The 20,529-nt window shown below is 46.0% G+C and overlaps 2 protein-coding genes across 5 annotated transcripts; one reads left to right on the forward strand and one right to left on the reverse strand.

Annotated features, from left to right (window-relative positions):
• Positions 1-218: 218 nt before the first annotated feature.
• LOC6529435 (cytoplasmic dynein 2 heavy chain 1) lies at positions 219-19,691 on the forward strand. Its single transcript, XM_015196857.3, has 25 exons — positions 219-314; positions 365-681; positions 980-1,064; positions 1,156-1,285; positions 1,338-1,798; positions 1,854-2,382; positions 2,454-2,877; positions 2,933-4,842; positions 4,899-5,115; positions 5,178-5,444; positions 5,505-6,188; positions 6,401-6,583; positions 6,859-7,748; positions 10,628-10,753; positions 10,814-10,948; positions 11,006-11,933; positions 12,009-12,125; positions 12,283-12,396; positions 12,455-12,557; positions 13,036-13,491; positions 13,556-14,885; positions 14,946-16,243; positions 16,304-17,682; positions 17,742-18,047; positions 19,292-19,691. The coding sequence occupies exons 1-25, from the start codon at positions 278-280 to the stop codon at positions 19,562-19,564; spliced, it is 12,699 nt and encodes a 4,232-aa protein (XP_015052343.2). The 5' UTR covers positions 219-277; the 3' UTR covers positions 19,565-19,691.
• LOC6529436 (putative mediator of RNA polymerase II transcription subunit 12) lies at positions 7,889-18,871 on the reverse strand. 4 transcript variants are annotated; one of them, XM_039372169.2, is made up of 4 exons: positions 18,640-18,870; positions 12,683-12,829; positions 10,298-10,444; positions 7,889-10,048 (listed from the first exon to the last, which is right to left on the reverse strand). In XM_039372169.2, exons 1-4 carry the CDS (start codon positions 18,697-18,699, stop codon positions 8,930-8,932), a joined length of 1,473 nt encoding a protein of 490 aa, XP_039228103.1. In that variant the 5' UTR covers positions 18,700-18,870; the 3' UTR covers positions 7,889-8,929. The 4 variants fall into 4 exon arrangements, with proteins under 4 accessions (XP_039228103.1, XP_002090440.2, XP_039228104.1 ...); XM_002090404.3 differs by having other exon boundaries at positions 10,313-10,444; positions 18,640-18,869; XM_039372170.1 differs by lacking the exon at positions 10,298-10,444.
• Positions 19,692-20,529: the final 838 nt, after the last annotated feature.

The following is a 20,529-nucleotide window of genomic DNA, read 5'->3' on the forward strand; positions in this document are numbered from 1 at the left end:
AATTCAAATATAGTTCGTTCACAGATCCTTCTTTCGATATGACACAAGCACAATAAGCGTAAATTCTTTTCTTATAATTATTTTATTATTATTTTAATATTTTCCAAACCATTTAAAACTTTCTGCAGTGTAAAATCCACCACCTGGGGTAACATTGAACGAGTTGCCTATGGCAACCGAAAAGAATAACAAATAGTTAGGCTTTGGAAAAGTGAAATAGTTTCGGTGAAAACTGAAAGTTAACAAAACGCGTTGAAGGCTGAAAATCCAAATTAAGATGACCCAGCGCACAAAATTTATAATAAATACTTCCGGTAAGCAATGGAGTGTGTAAAATATATTTCTTAACTACGTATTTCCTCAGTCGAATACTTTTCCGCCCGTTTGCCGGGTTCGGAACTGGATGAGCAGACGGCCATGATTCTGGAGTTTCTGGAACAGGAGGAGCTGACGGTTATCTCAGCGGTGCACAGCAGATCCGAAGGCAAAATCCGATTCCACCATCGCATTCCCAATGAAGAACTCTGCCTGCTCTTCTACAAGGTGCCGCAGATGGGGCATATTCACAAGGAGGGTGGAAGTGAGCCTCTGCTGGGTATTTTAACACTAGAAGGGGGCATGGTCAAGTCGATTTACAATTCTGTTTCTCGAGTATTCTCGCCCTCTGCCAACTCGGCCCGGGTAAGTCTAGCAGCACATCATGTGCATCCGATGTGTGTTGGCCAGTGTTTTATAGTGCAGTCTGGTGTAATATTCTACCTGGCTAATGCTCTCACTCGGCTTAACTTGCCCTGCTCTTCACTACGCTCTCTGCAGTCTTAATCGCATTTGGGCATAATTCAATTCAGTATGCAATTTCATTTTGTCAATTATACTTTACCCTGCCGCTACTTTGGCCTGCCATCCAATTTCTTTTTTCAATAGCTTTATGTTCATCCTGCCCTTTGCCTTGCTCTCTAATGTTTAAATATATTTTCAGCGTAGCGAATATGGGCCCGAGTTGAGCGGAATTCTGGAGAACTTGCACCAAAACTTGGGATCCAGCTTGGGATTACCACAGAGCGGTGGGTTTTTTAATACAAGCCTGCCTAATATTAACATGACGAAGAAGATGTAACAAAATATCTTTAAATTGATGTTTTTTCGTTGCACCAGGCATTACGAGTCTGCGAGACGAGATTAAATATTGGCAGCAGAAACTAGGCCAAAAGTCGAGTTCTCGATTGGACCGCGAGGCTGCTCAAGTGTTCATTGGTGTTTTGGAAAATATAGAAAAACAAATCAGGTAATGTTGAATACAAACCCCAACTTAAATTTATCTAATAGCGCCATTGCAGCACCATTGACGGGGCCAATCCGAGTGGCACCATTGAGGAGTTCCTCGACCATGCCCACAGCAACCTGGACGAATTGTGGAGGCTTCCTTACAACTATCCCCAGCAGCGGATGACGGACCTGTTGGACATCATTGGAAAGCGACTGCTGGAGGTCTGCTTAACTCAATTGCTGGCCGAAGACGTCTGGAGCCTCAATTCCAGTCATGTTGACAATCTTATGAGCCAGAGCATCGATACTGTGGACGCTTGGATCCAGCTCTGCGACTCCCTCACCCGTCTATTTTGGCCAAACTACGTGAAGCACCCGTGGCTTGGAGATTCGCATGTGCCTAAGCGAGGGCAACTTTTCAAAGAGCGGCTTAGTGAGATCCGGGGCATCAAACAGCTTTACAAGCAGATTGCCACCTTGCTGGAGGATACCGAGCTACAGGAAATGTTTCAGGAACAGGCTCCCTTTACAGGTGAGTTTTAACTAAACATAATTTTGTTTGAATATAATCAAATAATGTTTTTTAGAATTCAACATTTTTGACACATCCTCGTTGGGGCAGAATAAATGGCATAAGGCTCTGCAGCACTTTGAACAGGTCCTGCAGCCAATTGATGAGCGAATTGCCGCCGCCCTTAAGGGACAGTTGCATAACCACCTGAGTAATCCACGGCAGGTGATCTTCATCTTCTCCAAATACGAAACTCTTATCCAGAGACCTGCTGTACTGGAATTGTTGACCATCGAAAGGGAGCAGTTTTTGCAATCGCTGCACATCCTTTTGCAGGATCTACGCAAGGCTATGGTGGATTCAAATATGGAACCCGATACTGGTCATCTGTCAGTGATATGCAATGAGTGCCGCTGGTTGAAGGTGGTGCAACATCAGATCCAGGAGATCGAAAAAGTTAGCCATTTGATAAGTGGACGGGAGGGTTTCGACAAGATCAACAAGGCAGTGCAGGAAATCAAGGAGGAAACCGAGTCCCTGCTGCGTACTAACTTCGAGATCTGGTCAGGACAGTGCTCCACGGCTGTCAAAAGCGGTGAGCTAAGGTGGGTCCCGCAATTTTGTTAATTTTAAATTCTTCAAAAGCCAACATTGTATAACCATATTAACACTGCAGACTTCGTGACGATCAGGCGGTGGTAAAGTTCGAGAAAGAGGGTCGCCAGCTGATGCGGGTCACCTTCAATCCCAAGCTGGTGACTTTCTGCCAGGATGTGCGCGAATTTGAGAATCTGGGCTACAATGTTCCCCTCGAACTTCGATCCGCTGCCACCCACGCAGCCAAATATATGTGCTATGCCCGCCGATTGCAGCAGATCGCCACTTTCCATAACACGATCGGTGATCGGATGATCCCCTGCCAACGGCCCATTATGTTGAAGAATGCCTTGGAGCTCCAGCGTTTGGTTCAAAGCGAAACGGTCGCCTGGCAGGACGAGTCCTCCGTTCAGCGATATGTTGATATCCTACAGGCGGCCGTTTCTAAACTGTCCTCGGATAATACACTGCTGGTGGGATATCATGAGCAGGCCAAGAGATCAGTAGGTTCTTGATAAAAATGTAGGAATCATTCACTGAAACCATTTGTTTTAACAGGTTTTGAAACTCATGTCCACCGATCTATTGACCCAAAACCAAATTTGGAAGGACGAACTGCGTCACCTTCGTGAACTGGTGGCCACTTTGGAGCGCCAAGGATACACCCACTTGGATGCCTTCAAGCTGCACTGGGATCACCAGCTGTACAAAGTTCTGGAGTACCAGTACATATTGGGCTTGCTCGACATGAACAACAAGTTGCCAGACATACATGTAAATCTGGTATTGCGGCATAGAGAACTAGTCTTCAGTCCACCGGAGGAGGAAATTCGGGAGTTGTACTTCAGTCAGCTGAGACGCTTCATTGAGAGACCCTGTAATTTCCACGGCTTATCTGAACACAGTCAGGAGCTCTTCAAATCCATGGTCACAGTGAACCGCCATCACTTTGGACCACTTTACCAAAGGGCAGCTGAATTGTTTGACAAGTTGGAGGATTTCAAGACCATCTGGTTGCCCTGGATAGCTTTGGGATGTGTGGATGTGGATCAGCTCTGTGGGATTCATTTAAACGAGGCCGGGGATTGGGATCGTAACTTCAGATCGTGCAAACATTTTAGCCAACAGTTGGCAAAGCTTCAGCAGGCAGAGGAATCCATCGACTGCATAGTGATCAATGTCTTGCCTTTGAGATCGGATATTGGATATATTAGCAGAAGGTATTGGGAGTCTCTGGCAAATAGCCTGCGAACTGCTATCCTGACGGATGTGAGTCTGATCCAGGAATTCCTCCAAAGTGCCCTGCAGTTCCTGCAAAATGTACCCATGGACGAGGGTAGCATTAGTCAATCGGGAATGAAGTACGAGAAGATAATGAGTGAGTTGCCGCAAATCGAGAAAACTTTGGATGCCGTTCGAGCAAAGGATGCCTGTCTGGCGGGCTGGTGCAAGGAAAGGGTTACAGCTCTGTCGGGAATCCTGCTGCAATGGGAGCAGTTGCAGCCTCTTCTCGAGAACCATGCAGTGATCCTCCAGCGACAAGTGGATATGATCAAAAACCAGGCCGAGACACAACTCCAAAACCTGAAGAACGAGGCCGAGAAATTTCTACTCAGGTGGGAATCCACAATATCCGAACTGGAGGCCAACGAGCACTCCACTCTCGACGTATTCAAGGAGCGCAGACTCCATTGGCAACAATTGCAAGAGAAGAAGACCCATCTGCTAGAGGAGTGCTCCAAATTTAACATGGAATTTCCATCAGAGATGCTTATTCCCTTCTCGGAAATCGAAGAGCAAATGGAGCAGCAATCGAAGCAGTGGCAGGTCTACGACAGTTTCCTCACCGAACTGCAGCCAATTCTTCAGGAGGATTGGGCCATCTACAGGCGACGTCCCTACGTGCTGAACGAATTCATTGGCAAATGGGAGGGATCGGTTCATGCCTCGATTGATTTGCCCTCCAAGAGAATTCGCCACCAGGTGGAGCAGCTTCAATTGGCTCTACCAATTCTACAGCAACTGCAATCGGATTCTTTGAGTGAACGGCACTGGGCTAGAATATTTCAGCTCCTCAATCACAAGGAATCCAAGCCACTGCATTCCATACTCCTCCAGGATATCCTACAGGACTTTGAGGCCCTGCAATCGGCTGCCCAGGAGATCATTAGTATAGTTCGACAGGCGTCGAGTGAACAGATTGTGAGGCAGGCTTTGATTGAACTAGACCAGTGGTCAGTCACGGCCCAATTAAAATTGATCACTAGGACAGATGCCTCTGGTCAGAGTGTCTCTTTGATAAAGGACTACCAGGAGGTGCTTAACAAGATAGGGGACAACCAGTCTCTTTTGCAATCAGCCAAGAACTCAGCTGCCTTTGAAAGCTTTTCGGATCAGGCTGAACTTTGGGAGAGTCGCCTAAATACGCTGGATTCCCTGTTAAGTAGCTTAAATCATTCTCAGAGACGGTAGGTCACGTCGAGATCCCTTAAATATGTCTATTATAAAATCCTATGCTTTCAAGTTGGGTTTATTTGGAACCTGTCTTTGGGTCCGGGACCCTGCAACAGGAGCAGGCACTATTTAAACGCATCGACAAGGACTTTCGATTTGTTATGCGTGAAATCGAGATGGATCCGCGGGTGACTTCGCTGACGAAAATAAACAACATCACCACCATTGTCAATGCTCTGGAGACCCAACTGGCCAGGTGCCAGCAGAACTTGATGAGCTATATAACCGTGAGTGGCTTACGCAATCCCACATATATCTCATCCATCACAATGCTCAATCCCTTTCGCAGGACAAGCGCAACTCATTTCCCCGCTTCTACTTTCTGGGCGATGATGATCTACTCGAGCTCCTCGGACAGGCCAGCAAGGATGCGGAGGTCATCCAGCGGCACATCCGTAAACTGTTCCCCGGTTGCCACCGTCTCAGCATCCGCCAGGTGGACCCTAATCCAGCCACATCCTCTGATGTCAATCAGTACAGTATTACATCCGTGCACAGTGCTGAGGGCGATGAGCTCAAGCTAAGTCAGCCCGTCGAGATGAAGGGCGACATCGAGGTGAATCACTTCGCCAAAACCGATAATCATTTTTTATTTAGGTACATATATTATTTGCAGAGCTGGCTGAATCAACTGGTGACTGTGGTGCAGGATACTCTGAGAGATCAAATTTACGAGTGCTACACCAGCACCACCGGCGGAAGTGATAACCTCGACGAGAAAATCCTAAAAAAGTATGCCAGCCAGGTGTTGGCCACAGCCAGAGCCCTTCACTTCACCCGTCAGGCGGAACAGGCAATTGGGGGCATGTCCTTGGGAAAACTAAAGCAGCAGTTAAAGGATGAAATCACCCACCTCGCTGCCCTGAAAAACAAGTCCGAGAACGGAACCCTGATCAGCCTCAAACTAAGAGCCCTTCTCCTGGACTTGGTGCACTACTCCGGTGTGACGGAGCAGCTCCAGAAACACAATGTGGTGCATACCAGCGATTGGCATTGGCTGTGTCAACTCAGATATTACCTGGGAAAAATGGGCGGCACATCGGGCGAAGTTAATGCCAATCGACAAGTTTGCGTCCACATGGTTTATGCCGAATTTGAATACGCCTACGAGTTTCTGGGGCAGGCCAGCAAGCTGGTGCACACACGGCTCACTCACCGCTGCTATCTCATCCTCACGCAGGCGATGCACATGGGCCTGGGCGGTAATCCCTTTGGCCCGGCTGGCACCGGAAAGACGGAGTGCGTCAAGGCCCTCGGGGCCATGCTGGGCCGCTTGGTGTTGGTTTTCAATTGCGACGAGGTGAGTGGGGGTGCACCAGAGCTTTAAGATTGCTTCACTTAACTTTAAAAACTCTTATGTTTTCCATTAAACTTTAAGGTATTTTTCATTATTGCTTTAGAGCATTTACTAAATTCCAAGTTCTATACCAAAAGCAAAAATTATTACCTCCTTTTTTCCGAGTGCATGGTAATTCCCCTGCTATACGTCATTATGCCATGGATTGTTTGCAGAATGTGGACACCGAGTCGATGAGCCTCATCCTCACCGGTCTGGCGCGCTGCGGGGCGTGGGGCTGCTTTGACGAGTTCAACCGGCTGCAGGAGGCCACTCTGTCGTCCATCTCCATGCTTATCCAACCCATCCAGAGTGCCCTGAAGGAGCGGGCCAACAGCGTCCAGATTGGCGAGCGGCAGGTGAGCAGGATGAGTTATGGAAGGGTCGAAGTTGAAATTGGTGTGACAGGAATTATGGTTTGATTGGTTGCTTTGGCTCTTAGCTAAAGTGGGCAGTTTCAGACGAACTAAAAACTCAAACTCCCACAACCACTAAAACTTTATTTATAAATTCCTAATAAAGTTTTACTTAAATATTAAGTGGCGGAGTCATGACAATTTTATAGACGTTTTAAGCACACATCCTTTACGAACCATATTTGTACCATTAAGATATCATCGTTACCCTCTCTCAGATACAACTCAACCAGCATTGTGGGATCTTTGTGACTCTGAATCCCGCCGGAGCGGAGTACGGTGGTCGTCAAAAGCTCCCCGGGAACATCCAGGCCCTTTTCCGACCCATTGTTATGCAGCAGCCGGAGCCAGGTGAAATCGCCCGGGTTATGCTGTTTGTCGAGGGCTTTTCCGAGGCCTCCGCCATCGCATCCCGCATCGTGGAGCTGTTTGAACTCAGCGGCAAGATGCTGTCTGCCCAGCGGCATTACGACTGGGGACTGCGGGAACTGAAGACGGTGCTCATGGTGTGCGGAGAAGGTTTGAGAGCTAAATTAGCCAGCGAGGATAACAACCAGGACAGTGCTAACTTGGAGATGTCGGTGGTGGTTCGGTGTTTGCGTTCATCCACCATGTCCAAGCTAGCCCCCCACGATGTCACTAGATTTGAGATGCTACTCCGGAATGTTTTCCCGGAGATTGGCAGCTCGCCGGCGCCAGAAACCCAGCTCCATCAATCTCTATCCGCCGCCTTTGCGCAATTGGGCCTCTGTCGAAGCGAAAGGCAAATTGAAAAAGCCTTGCAACTGCATGAGCAACTGCAAAAACGGATGGGAGTTGTGTTGGTGGGACCGCCAGGATGTGGGAAATCCACCATCATGGCAATCCTTAAACAGGCACTGAGTGGAACCCAGCTGAAAGTCCACACCATCAGTCCAAAGTCAATGAGTCGGATTCAATTGCTGGGACGCCTGGATGCCGATACTCGTCAGTGGCAGGACGGAGTACTGACCCACACAGCGGTGGCGGTCAATCAGGAGCCATCTCAAGTCCACTCGTGGATCGTTTGCGACGGCAGCATCGATCCTGAATGGATAGAGGCACTGAACTCGGTCTTGGACGATAACAAGTAAGTGCATTTTAACTTTTCTTTGTTCTTTTTGAACATTCATTCAATTGCCAGAGCGAAAAGATAAAACCTTCTTGGCATACGAACAATTTAAACTCAAAAAATATGCTTTATCCATTACCCATTTATAAACAGCTGAATTTCATTTTCAGCAATCGTTTGCTGTTTATATTTCGCTCTTTTCTGCGCATAAATTCGTAATAATTATTTTGCGGCTGGCCATACTATATCATATATCATATCATATAGGTATACAGTTATCGTTATATCGTATTGTAGATCGTTTCATCCTAAACTCGCAAATATTGTGTCTCCTATCACTTAGCTAAACAATATACGTACAGATCTATAAAACAGAGAAATGCTTGAAACGATGACGACATAGAATCTTATGACGGGGAAGCCCTTAAGCACTTAAGAAACGTAATGCGCATTGCGTAACGCAACTTAATACGTATCGGCATTTTTCAAATGGCGTCTACTTAACATACATTAAAATAAACATGGGTGTGTTTCAGTGCGAGTGTGTGCGTATGAGAGACCTTGGCACACATCCTTTGGAGTTGTGACATAATAGGAATAGGTTTTGACCCAAGTCAATACAATTAGGTTCAAAGATGGTTGGGAATTAACCAATGATCTACCAACTTCAAATGAATAAGAAATTACAAGAAAATTTAAAGTTTTTCTACCTGCACTAAAGCTTAAGGTGCATTTTATCACAATGTGTTATCAATCCAAAGTTTATGAAATATTATTTTTGCTGACCTTTATCGAGAATGTTGTTATGTTTAAAATGGCAATATTTCAATCACCTTAAAATGGACTTTTATCCAGTTGTACATTACATTTCAATGTCGATATGCTGTGTCCTTTGACAAAACTGATTTCTTTGAGAGAAATATTTCACTCTCTAAGCTAAAGAATAACATAACAAGTTTCACTTTGGAAGTATAATTTAAAAAAGCTTCCATACTGTTCTTAGCAAGAATTCTTGTTAGATTCGTAATTACACATACCATTTTGTACTCGAGCACATATGGCAGCGTAATACATATAGTCAAATGGAATTGTAAATCACATAGCTAAATTGATCACAACTCCAGGTGTGTGTGCCCTCAAACTTTCGGATGCGTTCAGCTGGCTAGAGGGTTGAGCTTAGAACTACAGGTGAGAGTCTCTCACTGCGGAGCATGTTGCAGTTGCTGTGGCGGCGCAGGTTGCTGTTGTTGCTGGTGTGTTGTAGGTGGCGGGGGCGGCAAGGCCAGCGAGGGGGGCGGCGGCGGAGGAGGCAGTGAGCGCATGTGTTGCATGTGCGCCTGGGGGGCCATATGCTGGAACATGTTGCAGTGTTGTTGCTGCTGCAGATGATGTTGCTGCTGCTGCTGTTGCTGTTGCTGGTGCTGATGGGCGCTGAAAAGATGCTGCTGCTGCGGAGGTGGCTGGGCGGGATTAGCATCGGGACCTGTCTGGAGAACTATCTCGGGTTCGAGACTAATGACCATTTCCGAATCATCCTGTTGCTGCTGCTGTTGGGGATTCCTAAGCGAGGCCAATGCCGCCGCCTGAGCGGCAGCCATCGCCGAGGCGGAGATATCCTGTCCATACTCTTGCTTGATCCCATTTGGTGGACCTGCATACAGAGTAGCACTGAGATTCTGATGCAGGATAGGATGGCAAAGCTGCGGCATCAGCGTCACTCCAGCGATAGGTAAAGCGGGATGGCCAAAGCTGCGTGGCGGGTACAGTTGCTGCAACTTGTTTAGCTGCTGCAAGTGCGAGGCATGGGCGGGGGGCGTGGCCAGTTGGGTGAGTTGGCTTGACATCATTCGGTTCCGCTGATGGGCGAGCTGGTGACTCAGCTGCTGTTCCTGCAGATGCGTGGGCGGAGGTTGCTGATGCTGCTGCTGTTGCTGTGGCACCTGCTGATGCTGCTGCAATTGTTGCTGCTGCTGCTGTTGCTGTAGCTGGGGCGTGGGTTGCTGCTGGCCTGGGGGCGGGACTGGTGACACACCCACTTCGGGCTTAACCACAGGCACTGGCGGTATCATGGCTGCGAATTCCGGCGGCAGCTGGGTCGGATCCGTGACAAGCAAGCCCTTCTTTCGATCCTTTCGGATCTTATCCCTTAGCTTTTCCAGCTGCCTGAAGGCCTCGTTGGCTCGACGAGCCTTCTTTCTATCCCTGTCACGTTCCTGTTCCAGCCTTCTGTACTCCGGATTCATTCGCTTAATTCGTTTTCTTTCCCGATCCCGCTCTCTTTGGATCATTTTCAGTCGCATCTCCTCATCGGGGGTCAACTGTAGGCGTATATAGAAACAGAATAGGGAAAACATATTAAAGCACAGTGTTTTAGGCCACAAAAACTGTGGTAGTTTGTTTGTCTGGTTTGGAGGGTTCAAGAAGTGTCAACGGTCCTGGGATCTTCTAAGCCCCTACCCCCTAATCTCTCAAGCCATGTGAGTGTGTGTGTGTGTGTGTCGTGTGATTCGAGTGTTCGAGTGTGGGATTATGTTTATAGATAATATAGAATATTGGAAAAATGCTACGTTAGCACGTCGTGCCTTCTTGCGGAATCGATCGCGCTCGCGTTCCATTCGCCGGTACTCGGGATTCAGGCGCTTGATCCGCTTCCTCTCGCGATCCCGCTCTCGCATGATGAACTTGTGGCGGGCCTCCTCCTCGGGTGTCATCAGCTGAAATTACAGAGAGAGTGGTTGGTTGGCAAACGGCAGTCAGCAGAAGGGGTCGTGTCTCGAGCAGTGTTCTTGTGTGGCTAAACGTGGTCTTATGCGGTAGTATGATCTCCTCTTATTTTGTCTTGAAACCAGGGTATTCCACATCTTAAAAACTTCTTAATTTGAAATGTTTTCTCGCAGGCTCCTAACCTTGCCATCGGGCTGGAGGATTCAGTTCGGGAGCAATGTTAACTTTATTTTCGAAACAGATGATGTGAGGCATGCCTCACCAGCAACCATTTCCAGAATGGGCATTGTCAATATGAGGTGCGTTTTTACTTTAAAGTTATAAAGAACAAAGTTTAATCCTTTTTTAATCTATGATAGTTACGACTACTATCCTGCGGACGGGATTCTTAAACATGAGCTATCAAAGGAACCATATGGCGACCTGTTGCAAAGTTATGTGGAAGGGAATTTCCAATATGCTGTTAATTGGCTGGAAAGTCAACTTTTATTGGCGTGAGTTGCCTATTTCACATAAAACATCCGTCAGTCAAAACCTTTCATTTTCTGCAGTCACCTGCCTGGTATAAATCGGGCCCACCTTCTGCGCTCCCTACTGCTACAACTTCATGATTGTCAATCTCTAGAGGAATATGGAGCAGCCACTCTGCGTGCTCTTTTCGGTTACATACCCAACGATCGACAGCGGGAGTTTGCCCAACTGATTCTAAAACACGCCAATATTTACGTGCCTAATCCTAACTACGCTGAATTGACTCACTACGAACGCAATAGAAATTCCCTAGAGCAATATCCAGTGGACGCAATCGAGACACCAGAAAAAGGATCCCAGTTAATAATTACATCCTACATGAAATCATACTTGGACATTCTGGAAACCCTGCTGAAATCTCAGGGTGCAAGAATAGCGCCCTTTATGCTCATTGGTCCAAGTGGGTCGGGCAAAACCCTGCTCCTTCAAAAAGCGGTGCTGGAGAACTCAGGCTATCAGTTGGCCACCATCAATTGTTCTACTCAACTGACTCCCAGGTATATTTTGCACACATTAAAGACGCACTGCGTCACAGTGAGTGGCATCAAGGGAAGGGAGTACCGCCCAAAGCAAGCGAGACTAGTGCTGTTCATGAAGAACTTAGACCTCTGTCAGCAGGATTCTTGGGGAGCCTGTGAAGTAGTGGAACTGCTACTTCAATTAGCTCAACGAGGAGGCTTTTACGCCGAAAACCTTGAATGGATTGGAGTAAGCGGTCTGCAAATATGCGCCTCTATTGGCGGAAACACCGGGAAAATCGCGCCGCGCTACTTTGCCATTAATCAGTTTGTGCGAGTTTCCAGACCCACCAGCCAGGACATGCTAGAAATCGTCCAGCGGCGATTGGAACCCCTTTTGGAAGAGCACTTCAGGGGATCGGAAAATCGGGGAAGGTCCGGGGTTAATTTGCAGCACGTCAGCGAGAGCCTAATGGACTGCTTTGAGAAGGTTTGTACCCTCACCTCCTATCCATTTGGGAATTCATCATCGCAGGACCTGCTAATTGACTTTACCCTCTTTTAGCTGCAAGCGACGTTCACCAACGTGGGAGCCAGACAAGCACACTACCAGTTCAGCCCCAAATGCATCATGAAGCTGCTGGATGCCCTTGTCTTTTATCCTGCCAGTGATTTCAATGAGGTATGTTTTGTAGTGAGAAAAACGGCAAGACTATACTCATAAAGGGGTTTCGAATTGAAATCTCGCCGCTGTATGTATCACACATAATCATAATCACACATATCATAATCCGAACTTATCCGAAATAATCTGATTAAAAACCTCTGTCCCTTTGCAGGCTCTAAACTGCGAGCTATTAGGCATGTTCCGTGACAGATTGATTAGCGAAGAGCATGTCCAGCAGTTCGAGGGTATACTTAAGCAAACGATGCGCAAATACTATGGCAAGGAGGTAAGTTCGCTGTAGGATTTGCAAACTGAAATCAAGCTAATGCACTGAATCCTTTCAGAAGGTCTTTTTCGTTCCTAAATCTCCAAAGTCGCGGGGTCATCTACACTGCCTAACCCATGACGAATGGATGGAACAGGTTCAGCGGCAGGTTACTATTTGCAGTGAGTAAAAATGGTTTTATGTCCGTGTAGCTCACGCATCAGTTGCAGTTGCCCACTGGTAATTCCGCAGTTTCAAGACAAGAGGAGGAGATGGGTGATAGTATGGGGTAATCGGGGATAACTACACTGGGCCTGGGCGTCAGTTTGCGGAACCGATCCCTCTCGCGTTCCATCTGCCTGTATTCGGGATTCATGCGCTTGATCCGTTTCCGTTCCCGGTCTCGCTCCCTCATGATGAACTTTTGCCGCGCCTCCTCCTCAGGGGTCATCCACTGAAAGTACACATATTCATTATATTTCGTCTGAGCATCAGATTTATACAAACAGTACTTAAGTAGCAATTCAACGTCAATGATAACTTATGAAGGGACTTATAAATATAATATTGTGTTGTTTAATAATAAATGCCAGATCTCCTTACTAATATTGGATTATAAATTGCTGACCTAGAAAAAATATTATTATCTTATTCCATCAGATAGCGAAAATTACACCATTCCATCACCTATCACGGAGGAACTTCTAAGTCACGTAGCAAGAATAACCCGAGTTCTGTCACGAACCGATGCCCACATGCTCATTTTGGGGCCATCAGGAGGACGTCATCTGGATGCCATATTTGCGGCAGCTACATTTCAGGAGGCCAAGGTGGTTACTCTGCAAGGAGGACCGTCCTACGATCTCGCCGACTTCTACAATGATCTTAAAATGGCGATGCAGGCGGCTGCTTTGGAGCAGCAAATGAGCTATCTGCTTATCGAGCATTGTTGGCTAAGTTATGTTCCTGATATATTGAAGCCCCTAGAAGCTCTGCTCGAAGGAAGTGAGATCCTAGAGCTTTTTGGCGAGGATCTGGAGACGGTGGCGAGTACTCTAAAACAGGCGGCACAGCTCGAGGGATACCAGGAATCCATGGGGTCATACTTCCTAAAGCGTAAGTACATTCTACAGCGTTTTAATTGCTTGAGCGAGCTCTAGATGTGATAATCCCCTTTAAGGTGCACGTGAGTATCTCCACATTATTATTGTCTTGGATCCCAGTAGTGCCAAGACACATGACTACTTCAACAACTTTCCTGCCCTGCATCGTCAGATGGATTTGCTTTATGTAAGAGGAGAATCCAGAGAAACTATTGCCATTCTGCCCAAACAATATATTGAGTTGCTAAATGAGACAATCGCGGGTGGAGGAGGTGGCCGTGGCAAGGTACCGACTTGCAGTCACTTTGCAGATATATTGGATGAACTGCCTTCAGAGGTAACATCACAAAGATTTTACCAGCTTATCCGTTCGTACTTCCACATGTATACCGATGCAGCCAATGTAATCGATCAGAGATTGGGTAAACTGCAAATGGGAGTTGATAAGTTGGCCTCTGCACACGGCTTAGTGGATACCCTAAAATGCAATGCAGCAGCTCAGGAGCAGGCTTTGGGGGAAAAGCGACAACTAGCCAACGAAGCGTTGGAGATGATTTCCTTCACGATGAGAAATGCCAATGAACAGAAATCCAGCATGTTGGAGCTTAAACAGCAAACACAAAAGAGCAGCGAGCAACTAAAGATTCGACAAAAGGAAATCCAACAGGAACTGGCAGAAGTAGAACCAATTTTGGCAGAGGCCAGTAATGCGGTCGGTCAAATCAAATCGGAAGCCTTATCCGAAATCAGATCGCTAAGAGCCCCACCAGAAGCTGTGAGGGATATTTTAGAGGGCGTACTCCGACTAATGGGCATTCGAGATACTTCTTGGAACAGCATGAAGACTTTTCTGGCCAAGAGAGGTGTAAAGGAGGACATACGATCTCTGGATCCAGCTCGGATTAGTCCCGAAAATTGTGAAGCAGTAGAAAGGCTGCTTCTGGCCAAAGGCGACTCATACGAGTCCAAGAACGCCAAGCGCGCTTCTGCAGCAGCTGCTCCTTTGGCTGCTTGGGTGCAGGCTAGTGTCCGATATTCCAGGGTCATCCAGAGCATCAAGCCCCTCGAAAGAGAACAGAATGAATTGCAGAAAAATCTTAATGCGGCTGAGGACGAAATGCAAGAGTTGGCCAGTGGACTGGACGATGTGGATAAGCGGGTCAAGCAGTTGTCGGCCAAATTGCAGACGTACACTCAAGAAGCAGCCGTTTTGGAGCTGAAACTCCAAGAGGCAAGTGGAACCTTGCAGGCGGCAGAGCTTTTGGTGGAAAAACTAAGTGCAGAATACGCCACCTGGAGCCATCAGTTGACGGAGCTCAAAAAGGCCCACAAAACACTGGACGGAAAGACTCTGTTGATAGCCATAGCTATTAATTACTACGCGGGTTTTGGCCTGGAACAGAGATGGTAAGTAAACGGTGTGCTTTTATCTCCATTTCATGACTTGTTATATGCTCTTACTCACAGTTCATCCCTCAAACGTCTGGCGGCAGATTTTCATTTGCCCGACTTCGACCTCCAGAGATCACTGCTCACGGAGCAGCAACAGATTATTTGGGAGAGTCAGGGCCTGGCGCGGGATGCTCAGATCATTGAAAGCGCCGCCCTACTCAGGGAAATGCTTTCTCTGCCCTATGGAGCCTGTCCAATTCCACTGCTGTTGGATCCCACACAAACTGCGGGGGCTTGGTTAATGGCCCATCTTAAAGGAAGCGGAAAACCATGCGAGTTGACCACTCACGGAAACGAAAGGCTATCCTATCAGTTAGAGCTGGCTGTTCGTTTTGGAAAGACTCTATTGGTCACTGATTGCGAGCAACTACGTCCTCCTGTCCTGCAACTTCTGCAGGGCCACGTTTATGTGAGGTTCAATAAGCGACAACTGGCCATAGGATCAAAGTTGGTGGATCTTCACGAGAGTTTCCAGTTGGTTTTGATAAGCAAATCTCATCGTTTGGATTTGCCAGAAGAGCAAAGGAGTCAACTTAATATTCTGAGATTTACTGTTACAGCAGCTGGCTTGGCCGATCAATTAATGTCCAAAGCCATTGTCTTAAAAAATGGGGAGTTGGAACAGCAGAGGGTAGAGTTGCTACAAAGAGAAGGACATCTTTTGAAGCAGCGAATGGAAATGCAAGATAACCTACTGGAACAACTATCAAAATCAGAAGGCGATATACTAAAGAATGAGCAACTTTTGGAAAGTTTAAACGAGATCAAACAAGGCAGTGCTCGAATAGATGAGGCCCTTAAGCAAAGTGGGCAAATAAAAGCTACTTTACTAGCTCATTTTGGTTCCTTAAGAGAACTCAGTACCAGGGCTTCAACATTTTATGCAGGCCTCATCCAGGGTTATGAATTATCCGCTCTAGTTTACATTGAACTATTTTTGGGAGCTCTTTCCAAATGTGACCGAGATGAGTCCAAAGTCTATGAATTCCTTGTAAGAAGTGTTTATATGAATTTAGCCAGAGCTACTTCCAGAGATAGCCAGCTATCCCTATCTCTGTGGGTTTGTCATCAGGCATATCCCGAAAGATTAAGCCCAAAGGAATGGGAGCTGTTTGTGAACAATTTCATGGGCAGTTCTGATGGCAGTCTGATGCTTAGTCAGTTGGGAAAACTGCCCGACTGCATGACTAGGGAAGCGCAATTAAAGCTGGCTATGTTAATACAATTGTTCCCAGATTTGCGAATCAAACTCCAGTTGGAGAAGGACTATATCTGGCGCGGATTCATTGAGGCTCAAGCGGATGATGTGCTGCGTAAGTTACAAAATAATTTAGTTAATTTCATCTTTTTCAGATCTAGTTTCCAACTTACAGCTGCCATGGGTTCCAGCTTCCAGCGTGTGCTTATTGCTCAGATTTTCCGACCCGACTTGATGCTTCACCAACTGCGAAAAGTGAGCAGCGATCTGCTGGGAATCTCCGCAGATGCCTCCACCCAACCTTCTGTGGAGCAGTTGCTGCAGCAAAGCAGCTGTGATAGACCGATTTTGATGGTTAGTCATGCGGAAAATGATCCAACAACTGAATTGAGAAAGTGGGCCAATCAAAAGTACAGGGAAATGGCCATTGGAAAGGGTGCTGAGAAAAGAGTTATCGCCGAAATGCGACAGGCTGCCATAGATGGCCATTGGTTATGCGTTAAGAATGTCCATTTGGCACCTGAATTTCTAACCCACATGGAAAGGGAATTGAGTGAAATTCAAAAATCAAAAGATTTTCGATTGTGGCTGCTGTGTGAATCTACCGATGGATTTTCCGAAGCTGCCATTTATAAATGTCTGAAAGTGCGTTATGAGCAGCCAAAGGGACTCAAGCAGATTGTAAAGCGTTTGCTCCAGAATTTCGCTGCTGAACCGGATCAAAAGCTTAAAAACCAGCCGAAGAGTCTCAAGATGAGACTCGTTTATTTTGTCCTAACAGCTGTACTTCAACAAAGGCGACAGTTTATACCCCAAGGTTGGTCGAAGTACTATGAATTCGGTGAGGCAGATCTAAAAGCAGCTTTGGGCATCCTAAAGTTGATGGATCAGCAACTTAATTCGGGAAAATGCGATTGGTTGCTGCTGCAACGTCTCAGTGAAGCGCTTGCTTTCGGCGGAAGAGTAAATAATCAGAGGGATTTGGATATACTCAGGAGCTATCTGAAGCAGTTTTGTTCAGCGGATGTTTTAAGCAGTCGTTGGTCGCCCCTTGGAATAACCCTATCCATACCAACCAGTGGTCAAATGCAGGACTACTACGCTGCATTGGAAAAACTTCCTGACACAGATGAGCCCAGTATGTATGGTTTGGCCAATCAGGCACAACAGCAACGCGAAATTGAAGAGGCTAAACGAGTTATAAAGGAACTCAGGGGATTGCATTACGGAAGAGGTTCGGCTAAAGATTCAGGAGGACCAGGAGAGTCCAAGGGAAGCAATCAGCTTACTAGTCGTCAGAAGCTGGAGCAGCAAATTAAACCCTTACTGAATCTGTGGAGAAAATTGGCTGCATCGTGTACCATAATCCAGACTATGAAGGAGGCAAAAGCCGATGTCGGCGAATCTCCATGGGCCCTTTTTGTGCTGGCTGAACTGAAACTGGGGGCGGATCTGTACGACATAGTTCACCAGGCCTTGTCGCAGATGCATGCCTGGCTTAAGGACTCGCAGGAGGTGGATGGCAACACTCTGAGAGCTCTGGCGGAACAACAGGTAAATAATTGGGATACAGCAACCTAGCTTGCAAATGTATAAGGGACTGTAATTCGTAGATTCCTGCCAGTTGGCTTAAGCTGTGGTCTGGCCCTGGCAGCAACAGTGCCGTGGACTTTTTAAGAGCCCTAATCGTTCGAGCCCAGGCTGCCGAAAGTCGATTCCGCGAGCAACTGCATCTGGATTTTTGCGAGGAAATCAATTTCGTCCAGGTGTTTAACTGTGAGAACCTTTTGGCCTGTTTCAAGCTGTTGCAGTCTCAAAAACTGTCAGTTTCCACTGAACGTCTGGAGTTACAAACTTGCGGGTCCTCAAGCTTGGAAAATGATTCATCGGATACAATACTCAAGCTGGCGCCTCTAAAGGTGAGTAAGAATTAGTATATTAGTCTTTAACCGATAAACTTACAAAACCAGAAAACATATAGTATTTTACTTACTTATGTTCAAAGGTAATTTCCTATTCGTTAAGGAACGTACATATTTTCAAACCAAAAATCGGAAATTTAATCAATCTCAGGATAATCAGCCAAAAAATATTGACCAATTCCCATTAAATATTCCATAACTACGTCTCTCACGGTAGATGGCGCTTTGGTTAAGTTCGGGACACCCATTAAATACCCTAAAGCTTTACAAAACATAGTTAGCAAAAAGCATTATTTCTGACTTTGGAACACACTTTTCGAACAGACACCATTTTCCGACCCCATTTGATGAGTTAGTATATCATATAAATTCGGAACTGAAGATACTTCGTGCATCCATTAGTAGTAGTATCAATCACAAAACTCTGCTATGGCTTAACGTCACAGTAGATATGTACACATGTATGTTGCTAGCCCTGAATTGGTTCCCCAATCCGAGATCCCAAAAGATATCTATTTATCTTTCGGGACCAAGCCTGATGACATCTTCTCTCCCTCTTCCCCGTTGGCTTCTTGTCTTTGTTCCTCACCTTCCCCATTTTGGCCATAAAATGTGTCTCCATCGCCGTCTCCATTCTGGCCGTTTCCATGGCTTCCGATTCCGTAATCCTGCGCCTCCTGTATTCGGTGCGCCGTCGCCGTTCAATGCATCGAAATTAAGTTGCAAATGTGCACTGGATGCCCGTTCTTTTCAGTTTTCTCACGCCGCTTTTTTTGTTTTCATTTGATTGACATTCCGGTACAAGAGGGGGAATTAGCGATGGCACCTTGGTCGATGCCTATCGATAAGCAGACCACAGAGAAGCACAACTTTACATTTTACTTACATTTACCTTACATTTGTGTACACAATTCCAATCGATAACTATCGCAACTCAGTTGTTGCGAGGCTTATATGCCGACTGTGGAGGGTGTACTCGCTAACGCTGATGGGTGTACTTGCTAGAAGTAACACTGTACAAAAAATAATGTTATTTCCTTTTTCTTTTTATATAAATTGGCAAATTGTCTTCCTGATTTTATCTTTTTTGTTGCTTTCAGCAATTGTTTTAACAATGGCAATAATAATAGCACTTGATGATTATTTTTATATATTTAAAACAATATTTTAAAAGAATATTAATAATTTACTCAGTGGTAAAATAACTAAGCTTGCATGGTGCTTCTCCTTTTCCATTGCAGATTGATGGCGCCCAGAGTGGGATGGAAAAGTCGAACCCTTTCTACATCAAGTACAAAATAAAAGAAGATGTCAGTCAAGCGACTGCCAGTTCCTCAAAATACGGAAAAAACTCGCTGTATCCCACCCAAAATGCAGAATCGAAGCCAAAGCTGCCTCTATATTCTCGGAGCAGCCGCGACAAACTGATTTGCCACCTGAATGTTGATATTGTGACGGGAACGGCGGAGCAAATTCTCTTGGCTGGAACTGCGCTAATCGTCGAAGATTATTAGAAAGCACTTATTATTATTCTCTTAGGAATAGACTTGTGTAGAAACCAGAATAAGTTAGACTGACACTTGAAAATTAGGCAATTCACCTTCCCAAATATCAAATAAAATTGAAGCAAACTCTTTCTAACACAGTTGTTCCGCCCTTGAGAAGCCCACCTTTGGTCCCAACTAATTCTTAGTAAATATTTAAACAACCAACAATTAGGCAGCCAAACGCAAACAGCACATTGGGCCATTAAGCATTCAAGGCGAGGACACAGAGTGCCAGGAGGTAATTGATTTCCATATGTCTCAGTGTCTGTGTTTATTCGGGGATGCCCCCAAAAATTAATTTGCCACTGCCGAAGGGATTTTATTGCGTCCGTGTCCCTCATAATCTGTTCATATTAAACTAATTGCCGTAAATTTCAACAACAAACTGCCATAAATGTCGGCATACTTTTAGTTGCCAAGACATCTCCGGCATCCCCCCGGGCCCAAAACCATTTTAGCGTCAAAAACTTGTCTTAACTTTAATTAAGTGGCATTATGTTCAATTAGGCAAAAGTTTCCAATATGCAAATTAACACAATTTGAGGGTAAAGTGCTTCCCGGTGCCGAGGAAGGGGCGTGGCAGCCAGCTTCTGTGGCATATAAAGTGCCCTACACACAAATCAAAGTGCCTCGAATCGGTGGGCGTGGCAGTTTGTTAACACATTTTGCAAATTTAGCTATGCAAGACTTCTCAGATTTTGTTGTACGTCTTTCCTAACTGCTTGTGCTGTCGGCTGTTGAGAATAAATAATTTAATGCGCTTCAAATGGCAATTTAGTTTGGCATTAAGGAATTAAGCTGCGCGATAAGGCTGAAACGGGAAATGGATAAGGATATAAAGCTAAGATACATAAATTCCACCCCGAACTTCGAATCAATTAGCTACAAAGAAGAACAGTTTAAAAACCTCCTTCCTATGTACTTTCCTTTCA

This window comes from Drosophila yakuba, chromosome 2R (genome assembly GCF_016746365.2).
Source record: "Drosophila yakuba strain Tai18E2 chromosome 2R, Prin_Dyak_Tai18E2_2.1, whole genome shotgun sequence".
NCBI lineage: Eukaryota > Metazoa > Arthropoda > Insecta > Diptera > Drosophilidae > Drosophila > Drosophila yakuba.

Bases quoted from the DNA above. Each gene is read 5' to 3' on its own strand.
- LOC6529435 (XM_015196857.3), top strand. From the start codon at position 278: ATGACCCAGCGCACAAAATTTATAATAAATACTTCCG. The intron at 2,383-2,453 runs GTGGGTCCCGCA...TTAACACTGCAG, and splicing joins GTCAAAAGCGGTGAGCTAAG to ACTTCGTGACGATCAGGCGG. The intron at 12,397-12,454 runs GTAAGTTCGCTG...GAATCCTTTCAG, and splicing joins GCAAATACTATGGCAAGGAG to AAGGTCTTTTTCGTTCCTAA.
- LOC6529436 (XM_039372169.2), bottom strand. From the start codon at position 18,699: ATGGAAACGGCCAGAATGGAGACGGCGATGGAGACACATTTTATGGCC. The intron at 10,445-12,682 runs GTAGTTATCCCC...CTGTAATTTCAG, and splicing joins AACTGACGCCCAGGCCCAGT to CTGATGACACCCGAGGAGGA. The intron at 10,049-10,297 runs GTAGCATTTTTC...ATACGCCTACAG, and splicing joins AGAAGGCACGACGTGCTAAC to TTGACCCCCGATGAGGAGAT.